This window comes from Nematolebias whitei, chromosome 11 (assembly GCF_014905685.2).
Source record: "Nematolebias whitei isolate Nwh7 chromosome 11, NemWhi1, whole genome shotgun sequence".
In the NCBI taxonomy this organism is placed as follows: domain Eukaryota; kingdom Metazoa; phylum Chordata; class Actinopteri; order Cyprinodontiformes; family Rivulidae; genus Nematolebias; species Nematolebias whitei.
In genome coordinates, this window is record NC_056508.1 from 46,017,127 (window position 1) to 46,029,846 (window position 12,720).

The window sequence follows — 12,720 nt, forward strand, 5'->3', positions numbered from 1 at the left end:
CAGAGCTGATCAGCACATTCCTTCAACACTTTTCCGGGGATGTTGTCTGGGCCAGTTGCTTTGTGCGGAATAATCCTCCTGAAGGTACTCCTTACTTCTGCTGAGGTCACGCTGAGATGCTCTTCATCCGGTGGTGAGGTGAGTCTGGTGCTGGGTGGTCTGTTCGGGTCTTCAAAGCGTGCATAGAACTTGTTGAGGGCATCAGGCAGAGATGGGTCTTTGGGGCATTGTTCACTCCTTCCTTTATAATCTGTTATGCACTTAATGCCCCTCCACATGCTCCGAGGGTCTTGTGAGATGAATTGACCCTCGATCCTCTGTGCATATGTGCCCTTGGCCCTCTTAATACCAGCAACCAGCTTTTTTCTTGTCCTACTCAGCTCCTCTGAGCTTCCAGACCTGAAGGCAGTGTTCCTGGCTTCCAGCAGGGTACGCACCTCTGCATTCAGCCAAGGTTTTCTGTTTGGGTAGCTTTTAACATTTCTGATAGTGGAGACTGTGTCAGTACATGTACTAATGTAACCCAGAACTGAGGATGTGTATTGGTCCAGATCAAGCGATCCTCCATTTTCAGCAGCTTCTCTGAAAACCTGCCAATCTGTTCGGTCAAAACAATCTCTCAGTATGGGTCCACTGTCCTGGCTCCAACATTTAACTTTCTTTTGTACCGGTCTGGAGCGTCTCAGCGGGGGCATGTAAGCAGGAGCCAGGAAGATTGAGATGTGGTCTGACAGTCCTAGGTGGGGGCGAGGTTCGGCTTTGTATGTTCGTGTAAACACGGTCCAGCGTGTGGTCTCCACGTGTTGGAATCGTCACATGCTGATTAAAGCTTGGGAGACAGTCCTTTAGATTCACGTGGTTAAAGTCTCCGGCTACCACGTAAAGAGCCTCGGGGTGTTTGTTCTGCAGCGAGCTGATGATATCATGTAGCTCCTGCAGTGATTCATTAGCATTAGCGTCCGGAGGAATGTAAACAACTGTGATAAAAGTCACTGTGAACTCTCGGGGTAGATAATGTGGCCGACATTTCACTGTTATTTGCTCCAAAGCCTTCGAGCATGAGCTATTTACAACAGTACAGTTCGTGGACCAACTTTTACTCACGTAAATGCACACTCCGCCTCCCCGTGATTTCCCCGTTAGCTCGCTGCAGCGGTCCGCTCGAAAAAAATGTCTGTCATCCAGCTGGAAGACTGTATCCAGTGTTGTGCTTGTAATCCACGTTTCTGTGAGGCAAAGCACCGCACACTTCTTCATCTCTTCTGAGGCGCCCGCTCTCAGACGAAGTAAATCCACCTTGTTGTCCAATGAGCGGACATTCGACAGAAAGAGAGACGGCATGGGGAGTTTACCGGCTTTAGCGTTAGCTCGTAGCCTCACCATAACCCCCGCCCGGCATCCTCTCCTCTTAAGCCGGGAGCAGCGCTTCCTCTTCTGCCCGCTGGAACGCCTCTGCTGCAGCTTCCAGATAGATGACTTTAAGATCTGCATTCTGCCGAGTGTAGTTTTGAGTTTGTTGCTGATTTCTGCTATATTTCGTGGCAAATCCGCTCCTATTCTCATCAGTTCGGTTCGGCTATAGTTCACACGCATAAATCGCGCGGAGTCAGGCACAGAGTCAATATCAAAACTTCTAAAAACTGGGATGGTACCGGGAGCCTGTGAAGCTGCCACTATATATATATAAACTACTACTTGTACTACTACTATTCCTACTTTGTGGTTTTTCACTTATCGCAGGTCTTCTGGGTACGGATCCCCCGAGATAAAAGAGGGACTACTGTACTGCCATCTTGAATTGAGTTGGCTCCAAATTTAATCAGTTGCTAATTCATATTTCCTGAAAGTTTCATTAAAATTTTTACAGTGGTTCATGAGATTTTTTGCTAACAGACACTTGAACATGTGTACAGATACAAAAACATTATTTTCTGCCTCCTCCTTTTGGCAGCAGCTGAATGAACTCTGTGTTTACACTCCTGTCTCCCTCAGAGCCTCCTCATCCTTCTGCAGAACCTTCCCACCATCCACTGGGGGAACGAGGAGGTGGGTCTCCTCCTGGCCGAAGCCTACAGACTCAAGTACATGTTCGCAGACGCCCCCAGCCACTATAAGAGGTAGACCGGAAGAAACGGCACTGGACCTGAGCGGACCTGGTGGGTCTGAGGTCTGGGAGGACCGGACTGCTCAACTTGATGCTGTGAAGACCAAGTCCAGGCAGTTTGAGCCGGATTTGGAGGTTTCTGGTGCGTAAAACTCCGAGTTGTGGACTGACGCTGCTCTTGTTTATGGACTGTTACAGAATATTTAACTGAAATGTTCACACATTTTAAAAGATGATGAATGTTTGTCAGATGGTACTTTTATGGAAATATCAGATTTTATCTCTTTTTGTTTGTATATATTTAAATACATTTGTTACAAGGTGTAACTATTTTTTTTCTTATTTTTAACGCTCATTGAGTCGGACACTGATTAGTTGTTAGAAATAAGAAGCACAATGATCCCGCTCCTTTTAATCAGCTGAGAACAATCAGCCTCTTAAAGCTCCTCTTTCAGGCTGTAACCAGTAGATTTAACTGGTTTCCAGTACTGATATATAATTTATATTTAGGTTCAGACCTAAACATAAAAGGTAGGTATGACTGTGATAAAAAGCAAAAACAAAAAAGTCCCTTCATTATCAATTAAACTGATGAATTTCTAAATCACTTTGAGGTGTAGTAACAATTATAAAGTGAATTGTTTTAAAACACGTAAGTCCAGCTTTATTTAGAAGTGCTTTAAAAAGCAACAGGTGTTGACCAAATTCCTGTAGACACAAAAGGTCTGGAAATATGCAAATCAAAGAACACCGATGAAGAGAACACAATAATATGATTAACGCAGAAATTAACATATAACTGAGTTATTGTATCGTATTAAGCCCAGTTCCAGTGAAGCTGTGTAAAATGTATATCAAAGCTAAATGAAATGATTGACATATCTCATAATCCCATTTTTTATGGAACATGGTAAATATCTCAAATGTTTAAACTAGGAAACTGAACTATTTATTTAATTAAAAACAGTCATGTTTTAATTTTATGGCAGCAACACATCTCAAAAATGTTGAGCAAATAAAGGAAGTAAAATGAGGTGGAAAGAATAAAAACCAGCTGGAGGAGCATTTTGTGACTCGTTATCTGGATTAGCAACTGCTCAGTAAAACGAGCATTTAGAAGTAAAGATGGGCAGAGGTTCACCAGTCTGGAAAAAGTTGCATTTCAAAATAGTGAAACAATTTCAAAATAAAGTTCCTGAACAGAAAACCAAAGACTTTAATTTCCATGATCTCTAGATCATAATCTCATGAGATTAGAAGAATCTGTAAAAAATCTCTGAGCTCAAAGGACGAGGCTGAAGGTCATCACTGGATGGTCGTGATCTTCTGATCCTCAGGGGCCACTGCATTCAAACCAGGTCTGGTTCTGTTCTGGGCTCAGGAACTCTTCCACAGATCATTGTCAGTAAACCCAGTTCATCCACAGATGCTACTTAAAGCTCTATCAGACAAAGAAGAAGCCAGATGTGAACAAGTGGAGAACTGTTCTGTGGACAGACGGATCCATATCGAACTTTTGTTTTTAGAAACCACAAAAAACAAGTTCTCCGTACTAAAGAGGAGCGGCACCATCCAGCCTGTTATCAGCTCACAATTCAAACATGCCTCTCTGATGCTATGGAGGTGCATTAGTGCCTCTGGTATAAGCAGCTTGCACATCTGGAAAGACTCCAGTAATGCAGAAAGTATCTACAGGTTTTAGAACATCTGCTCCCATCCATCAGAGAAGATCCAGGACTCTGTCAGACCAGAATGGGACAACATTCCCTCTAAAACCTCCAACAACTGGTCTCAGGTCCTCCAGAACCCCCTACTGGTCTCAGGTCCTCCAGAACCCCCTACTGGTCTCAGGTCCTGGACGTTTGCAGACTGTTGTTAAAGGAGAGGAGATGCTTCTCAGAGGAAACGTGGCGCTGGAACAACTTTAAAGAGACTTGTCGCTGACATTAAATTAAACTTTCTTAACTTCAACATTTTGTATGTTTACAATATTCCGTAATAATTAAAATATGAGTTTATAAAATTATCTTTTATTATTAACATCCCGACTTTACAGAACTGGGCTTGTAAAACTGATACTTGTAGTTCGTAAGCCTTTTTAAATTTCAGGCTTTAATCTGGTTTAAACTCTTAATTTTGTTGTATTTTAGCTGCAGACGTAACCGTTTTTTATTAATGCCACAAAGTTCGATCATTTTGACCCGACGGGACACGTTCTGTCAAACAAGTTTTCACCTTCTGAACAACGTAGCTGATGTTCAGTGTAGGGTTTGATTAGAATCCTTTCGTAAAACAAAGTTTAATCAGTTAAACAGGATAAAAGCTTTAAAGCAGCGAGCGTCACGATTCTTTACGTCACTCCTGCGTGACGTGCTCTCACTCTTGTTTGTACTTTTATTTGTTTCTGAATCGACGAGGCAACTAATTGTTTTTATCCGCATGATGTTTTTTTTAACTTCACAAATCAGAGTCGGAGTCTACCGATGCATCCAGATTGTCAGACTTCTCTCTCGCTCTTCCGTAAACGGCGGTGTTCTCTTGTTTTCAGTCACTTGGGCTGTTTCTGCAGGCCATCAAACACTCAGTAGTTCCCTACAAGTGTTTGTCACATTAACCATGATTTGTTTTTTCTTGCTTTCATGTTTTTTTACCGGTCTGCGTGACTTTGCAATGAGTACCTTTAACACTTTGAGACAATCTGTTTATGGTTCGGTCATAAACTCGTGTTCATCCATCGACCGCTGAATGTTTAGTTTACCTGCAGCCTTAAATCTGCACTCATCCATTCTCTCTTGATTGTGTCTCTTACTGTGGCGTTGTTCACTCTGTGTGGTTTTTGAAGATGCGATGTGAAGAACCTGACCTGCTGATTCACGCTGGCTCATACGAGACCAGACCTTTGTGTTTTAGGTCAGTCTGAAGGTTTTAAAGCACTTGAGTCATCAGATCTGGCTTCAGCCTTAAATGATTATTTATTACAGTTCCCGCTGTATTTGATTTTTGTTTATATTAAACTTATTGCTACTCTTAGGTATGTGTCTTTATATACATGACGGATTTTTGTTTAACATTTTCAGCTTCAGACTCGTTAGAACAGTCCTGTTTGAACCGGAGGGGAAAAATACACATTACTCATTATTGTGAAGACGTCGGAGGCAAATATTTACAAATTCAGCCTTTTGTTGCATTATTACACCGAAGTTCACTACTAAATTGAATTAAAGGTTGTGTTCAGAGCTCAATAATTTTTTTTTCTTTTTAATGAAATGGTTATTTTTCTCTGCAGAGAGCTCTCAGATTGCTTTTACAGTAGCATTAAAACAAACAAATATAAAATATACTTTTTTTTCACATAAAGTTTCATATTAAAACCAAAGGGATGTTGTTTTCAAGCAGAAAGTTGGTGCCAGCAGTTCCTCCCATCTCATCCATGCACGGTGTTCCTGTTGAGTTTGTGGACTCTTACAAATTCTTGGGAATGTTGGCTTTTAAACCACATGTTGAAAACTTGATCAACTGAAATTAAAACTGGGTTTCTGTTTCAGAAATGGATATTGCTTAACTCTGAATGCCAGGAGGCACCTTGATTTATTGTTTTATAACACTACTTTTAATTGCATTTTTACTGTAGTTATTGTCGTCTGTATTTTATGTCTAAAACAGGTCTCTTGTAAATGAGTCCTCATGACTCAGTGAGACTAACCTTTATAAATAAAGGTTGAACGAATATAAAAAATATATATTGTTTAGCAAAGTAAATCTAAATATTTCAACTTTTATCATTTGCTCTGTTATAGGCAGGAAATACAAAATGCAATGCTGGTTATTGAGGTTCTATTAATATCAATAATTAATAAATGAACTTCATTTAAGGTGTCATACATAAAAATCTGGCTCAAAATCAATTAAATCCAAGTACAGAGAAGACAGACACGTTTTCCCCCCATTTTATATTATTTGTTTAGTGAAATTATTTCCTGGTGTACGAGAGGAAGCAACAAACAAGGATCTTTATAAAATGTCTGCACACCATTTAAAAGCCGGCTCTCAAAACGGCTCGATGGGTAGGCGGAGTTTGAGCTCCAACCGCGTATCCGTGGGAAAAGCTCCTCCTTTGCCTCGCGTCATCACTTCTAGCCGGGTTGTACCTCAGCAGACCGATAAGGAGCACGCGCCGCCGGAAGTGATCCTCACCACCGCAAACTTCGCTTTCATTCTGACAACATGCGATTGTGGTTTCGAGGGAAACAACCCTCCGGTACCGATCCACACACGCTGGTAGGTTTACCCGGTTCTCCGCACCGATCTTGATCCGGTTTCGTCTGAGAGTTCAGGTAAGCCCTGTGGGTCAGCCGGTAATAAAAGCGGAAGCGTGAGTTTGTAGCGTGTTAGCTTAGCATAGAGCTAACGTTAGCAAACATCGAGTTTTCTGTCACGTCTTCAAGTTATTGAGTTATTTATAAATATTACAATTTTGTGGACATTACCAAATTTTGAGAATGTGAACGAGATGAACAAAACTAATAACTCACTTGATTAAATCCCTCAATTTATCAGTTAAAAAAATACTTTTTTTATTCACTCGCCTTCATGCATGCAAGATGAGAGTTCTGCGATGGAGTTGAATTCAAAGCAGTCTGCTCCTCAAATAAATCATGTTAACTTATTATATATATATTTACGGAACGGTTACACGCCGTTCATTGATTCTTACTTATTCGAGTTTTGGATCATTTAAACAAAAAAACTAAAGATGGGAATGATCCAGTGTTGTGAATACACATGAGGACGTATCCAAAAAAAAATCACATTTACATTAAATCTTGGATCCGTGTAGCCAGCAGTTTGTCACAAAGACACAATTTAGTCTTTGAGGTCTATACAAATTTCAAATAAAAGGTCTTGATGCTGCTCAATAATCCAGGTAGAGACGGATTCTTCTTTGTTGAAACATTTCGTTTTACCCAAAACACTTTCTTCAGTCTGAGGAGCTGCAACAAACTCAGTCTTATAAATATCACCTCCTCATAGTGGATCAACCAGTTTAATGGTGACAGCCAAAACTATTTTTTCACATAAGAGGACCATCAGTCTAACAGTTCAGTTTATTTATATAGCGCTAAGTCAGAACAGAATTTTCAGGGCACCGAACAGAAACATTAATATATAAAGCGATAGATTGTTAGTGCTCTGATGGCCACTTGCACACACACAGAGCTGAGTGATACTTGAATAACATGACATGAGTACTGTGAGAACAGCAAACGACCTCTTGCAACTGCGAAATGCAGTCGGCTAATTGTTGAATCGCTGCATGTGCCTCTCATGTCTAAGCATTTATAAAGAAAATGTTTTGCACATTTGTGTATCTGTGTGACGTGTTTTCTGTCTTGCTTGAAGCTAAAGAGCTCGTGAGGATGGATGGAGTCAGTTGGAGTGCGTCGAGGTCCCAGGAGTCGTTCAGTCGCTCCACGTCGACAGACACGTTGTCCAGGCTCGCGAGCTTCATCGCACGCACCGGCACACGACAACACGCTCAAAGCCAGCTGCAGCAGCCGTCCCACCTGCCGCTGTATGTTTGTCAGGAGTGTGGTAAGGGTTTCCCGTACGCAGCTGATCTTCTGCAGCACCAGGAAGTAAAGCACACTCTACCCAAGCCTCACCGGTGTCCCTCCTGCAGACAGGAGTTCTCCCTGAGGTCGTCCTTGCAGCTTCACAAGTGTAATCAGGATTCTACTCCATGTGAGCGATGTCAAGGGCCGTCGCGGCTCAGTTCTCCATGCACTGCGTGCACGACACGGACCCCAAATCCAGGCAGGCTGCAGGATAAACCACTTCACCGCCAGCCGCACCTTTTGGATAGCAGTCCTTATGCGTGTGCTCCATGTGGGAGGAGCTTCAGCCAGAAGCAGGCGCTGCTGCACCATCAGCAGGCTGGCTGCTGCAAGCTGTCATCCCCGTCAATCACAGCTGACCCCAGCAGCCTCCCAGATGATTCTCCTCTGGTTTCTGAAGGTGACTCTGCTCGCTCTGATCTTTCAGTCACCCCGGGACCCAGCAGCCTGGCTGTGAGTGTGTGCCAGGTCTGCTTGAAAACTTTCAGAACAGTGGCTGCTCTGCAGCAGCATAAACGGAACAATCACGTGGAGGAGACACTAAAACCCCGAGGAGACGGTAATGATGAGGGGAGAAAAGAGAACACTGCCAAGGTTACAAGAGGAGCACATGAAGGGTCCAAATCAAACAGTTTCCGCTGTCGCTCCTGTGATATGGTTTTTAAGTGCACCTCCAAACTGCAAGTGCACAGAAAAGAGAAGCACAGCAGAGAGAAGACGACCAGGAGAGAGCCGAGGCCAGCAGTCCGCAAGCGCAGGAAAAGAGGCGTGTATCCGTGTCAGGTCTGCTGCAAAGTCTTCTTCCATCATTTATCTCTGAGGGCGCATTTCAGACAGCACGTGGATTCACAGCCCATCAAAGGTCCCGCCAAAGACTCTGGACCAACAGAAAACGGACCAAATGAAGTCGGTAAGACGAGAGAAGCTGGTCCAGAAAAGCCCAAAACGGTTCCCAGAGTATTAACTGGTCTTAAGGATCTGATACGAGTTCCAGCAGGAGGAAAGCTCATGAAGATGCCCAGAGTATTAACTGGTTTTAAGGATCTGGTAGGAGTTCCAGCAGGAGCAAGGGAGGAGGAGAAAGAGTTCCCCTGTCCCTCCTGTGCAAAGGTTTTCTGTGTGCAGCAGCAGCTGAAGGAGCACGTGGAGCTCCACCAGTCCTCCGAGACGAGGAGGCAGTGCAGCGTGTGCACCAACAAGATGGATTCCTGCAAAGAGCCGAGCTCCAAGAAGCACAGGCTGTATCACTGTGTGCCCTGTCAGCAGGGCTTCTCAGCGCTGGACTCCTTCCTGGAGCACTGTCAGGAGCACCTGCAGGTCCAGGTGGAGCAGGACCGGATCTCGGAGAGCTTCACACAGAAGGCCCGCAAAGCCTGACGTTCATCTGTTGCCTTTTGGTCTCGGTGGAGACTTCTAGACCGAAATAATCAGGGGTCAGGGGAGTTTGTTGTGTTTTTAGTCTTCGTCACCTCGCTGCCTCTGCTGATTGTTTTTCTTTTCTTTATAACCGGTTAAAATATCTTCAGGTTTTAGTTGTTAGATGTTGTGTATGAGGTCTCCCACTAAAGACGACTTTGATTTGTTCATTTCAGGTTTTTGACCCAATAAACAACTGAATTTGAACTGAGCCAAACTTATCCAGATACGTTTTCATTAAGGCTCGTTTCCTCCTGTTGGATGATGTTCATCCTCCTGCAGCTCAGCGGTTCTTCTGAACGTTGCAGCTTCTAACCCACAAAGTCAACTCGGAACAGGCTCCGACCTCAACATGACCGGTTTAAGTAAACCAACTTTTCTGATAAACTGAACGAGCAAAACAAACGGGCTTAGCAGCTGCAATACTTTTTGTAATATTTCCTGAACTCAACGTTGGGAACCTCCTGTTTAATGGATCAGTTCAGTTTCAACTTCACGATGTGTTCGAGGACGTGACGGTGTGAGGTCCGTCACCATTGCTGGTTATTAACGTCAGCTTGGTGTAGAAGAACCGACGCCAAAATAAATCAGTTTAACCGGGTCACTGACCGAGTCGTCCTGATGCTTGAATGTCGCCCTTTTGTTGCGTATCAGGTTAGAAAGAAATTGCGTACGAAAGATTTGTTGTTCTACAGAGCATCACGTTTGGGATCCATCACAGCGCTCTTCAGTTTTATAATGTGGTGGTTCATTAAAAACAGGATGTAAGGACTGGAGATGTTTTACTTCCTTAAAGCTTTAATAAACTTAAAACACAGGAGAATTACATTATTTTGTGATATACAGTAGATTCTAATAACATTTAACTACGGTTTAAAAGAGAGGTTTTTAAGATTAATCATCCAGGTCAATACATCACAGAAAAGTTAAATCATTTCATCTGGACAGTTTGTTTTTGGAAGAAACGCTTCATCTTTCATCCAAAAGACTTCATCAGTCTGAGGCCTGCCAACAAGATCTGCTGTAATAAATTGGACCTTTATGGACGTGTCTCAAACCAGTCTGCTGTGGAGTTCCCAGAAACTGGTTTTACACATGCAGAATGCAGGAGCATCTAACGATCATCAGTGCATGTAAAGACCATTCCATTGTTTATTGAACGCACCTGATTGTGGGCGGTTCATGATGATTATCTGAAATGTGTATTTGTTCTGATTTGTGTTTGGAGCAGAGTTGTAGCCCAAAAGTTTTTATATATAGTTTTTTGACCGCGCACACGCACGTATGGACGTGCTTAATAACGCTGAAGATAAACATAAATACACTAAAGAAAGCGAGTCTGTCGACGGAGAATCAAAGCCCTTTAACGGCTGCACCAGTGATTCACAGGGAATCACTTCCAGCGCATATCGAATCAAATGTTATCGACTGAACGGCTGCGTGCTACTCACCGAACCAGACTGAGAACAACCTGGCCAAAATGGTTCAAATAAAGGTTTGTAAGATCAATAAGTCACAGAAAACATTAAATCATTTCATCTGGACGGTTTGTGGTGGTCCTCCATGTTTACATGTGTAAAACCAGTGGGAGCTCCACAGCAGACTGGTTTGAAACGCGTCTGGTGTCTTAATACAGCGTCCTGCGGCACGCCTCAGACTGATGAAGACGAAACGGTTCTTCCAAAAACAAACTGTCCAGATGACGATTTAACTTTATTTTGTTGTTGTTGTTGTGATACGGCTTTAATGGTGACATTTTGGGGGAGTGGTGGCGCAGAGGTTAGAGAAGGCGGGTCTGTGATCGGAAGATCGTCGATTCAAGCCCCGGTATCGACGACATCAAAAATGTGGGTGGGGTAGGTGAAGCACCCACACCTGCCGCCACCCTCATTCGCCCCACTCTGGGCCCTTAACCCCCATCTGCTCCTAAACAGGTCCCTCTTGAAAATGAGTTCTCGTGGCTCAATGAGACTTCCTGTACAAATAAAGGTTAAATGAAAAAAAAATTCAAAATGTAGAATCAGAGTTGGTTCTGGGGCTTCAGGTGACGTCGAGCTGCCGTGTTCACGTCTTTGCAAGTACATATTTCTTACTGTAAGAAAATAATGTTAAAAATTAAAGGTACTCATCGCAACGTTGTCAAGACCAGTAAAAAAAAAATTGACAAAATCATAACACTAATTTTCTCGCGGTCGATGTAAAAACTTAAACTAAAAAACTGTTGGCAAGCCCCGCTTCAACTTCCACGTGATTATTTACAGAAACAGCCGAAGTGACTGAATGTTTCTAACTTGTTGAAGGTTTGTGTTTAGCTGTGCAGACAGGCCAGCGTGGTGTCGGGTAAATACGAGACTCGAGCTTCCAGCTGGTTTTCCTTGGACTCCTCTTTGTTTACACTGAGTGCAGACCCGCATTTTAGAACTGCACATATCAGGAAAACTACTGGAGCGTTCAACCTTCATTTGATTTAGTTTAAATTAAATCTTTTTTATGTTTGATTTCATAGTTTGGAGTTTGATGTCAATAATAAAGTGATGTTCATTTAAACAATCACGACTAAAGGACACCTCTTAGTACTTTTTAAGAAATCTTTTTGAAGTGTTTTCCCCGCACCGAGACCCCAAGTCTTGTTCAAATGTAATCGAGACCTTTTTGTGCGTTCAGCTCCAACGTACGGAAACGACTGAGATTAAAGCTCGAACAACACGGGATGTTGGGCTTCAAATCATTTCCAGCTGTTTTCGGAGTGCCTCTGGGAGAATTTACAACATTACCACTGTTTAAAAGGTTTTTCAACACTTAGGGGTGATTTGTTTTGTAAATTGGTACGCAGCTCTTTATAGATGACAAATAAAACTTTACTGTTAATTCATTTTTGTCTGCTTTTTATTTTACATTGTGAATGCTGGTTTTATGCTCGTGCCCTGATGTAACTTTTGTGCATACGAGCTGTTTAAAAGCATTAAAAATAGTTGTTTTCCTTTGTAGAAACTAGTTAACATGCGTGCACACTGCAGATAGGCTCAGTTTAAAGTTTTTTATTGTGCAAATGAGTTTTCTCTTAAACTGCTGAACTGATTTTTATGAAACGCTTAAAATAATCAGAAATCTATACAACCTTTGAGTTACTTTCACAGATGCCAAGATAAATCTTGGTGTGGTAGTAGCTGAGAGTCGCCACAAACTCTTCTTGAGCGCTGATTGAAGATCTTAGTTTAAAACTGACGGACAACACGTTGGGAATTATGCATCCCTTCAAGGAATGAAACTTAATTTTAAGTTTAAACTGAAAGACATTTAAATGTTATTTTACAAAGTTTAGTTGATAAGGCTGTATGAAAAGAAAAAACTAAACTTTTCAAGAAAAATGATTAGACGTGATGTAAAGCAGGGAAAAGGTTCTGATTACTCTGCTCGGCTTTCAGACATACAGAGATGAAGCTGCTGCAGGTTAAAAAAAAAAACAGGAATCATTCCCTGAATAATTACAAAGGAGGACCATGAGCCTAAAGGAGGACCATGAGCCTAAAGGAGGACCATGAACCTAAAGGAGGACCATGAGCCTAGAGGAGGACCATGAGCCTA

General features: G+C 42.5%; 2 protein-coding genes across 2 annotated transcripts in view; both read left to right on the forward strand.

Annotated features, from left to right (window-relative positions):
- Positions 1-2,121, forward strand: part of tbc1d22b (TBC1 domain family, member 22B) — a 13,634-nt gene extending 11,513 nt beyond the window's left edge. The window contains 1 exon segment of the mRNA XM_037684419.1: positions 1,914-2,121. Within this exon segment, the coding sequence (XP_037540347.1) occupies positions 1,914-2,121 (208 nt within the window).
- Positions 2,122-6,279: 4,158 nt separating this feature from the next.
- si:ch211-148l7.4 (uncharacterized protein LOC563603 homolog) lies at positions 6,280-9,107 on the forward strand. The gene is made up of 2 exons (XM_037685049.1): positions 6,280-6,382; positions 7,505-9,107. The coding sequence occupies exon 2, from the start codon at positions 7,522-7,524 to the stop codon at positions 9,094-9,096; it is 1,575 nt and encodes a 524-aa protein (XP_037540977.1). The 5' UTR covers positions 6,280-6,382; positions 7,505-7,521; the 3' UTR covers positions 9,097-9,107.
- The last annotated feature ends 3,613 nt before the right edge of the window (positions 9,108-12,720 follow it).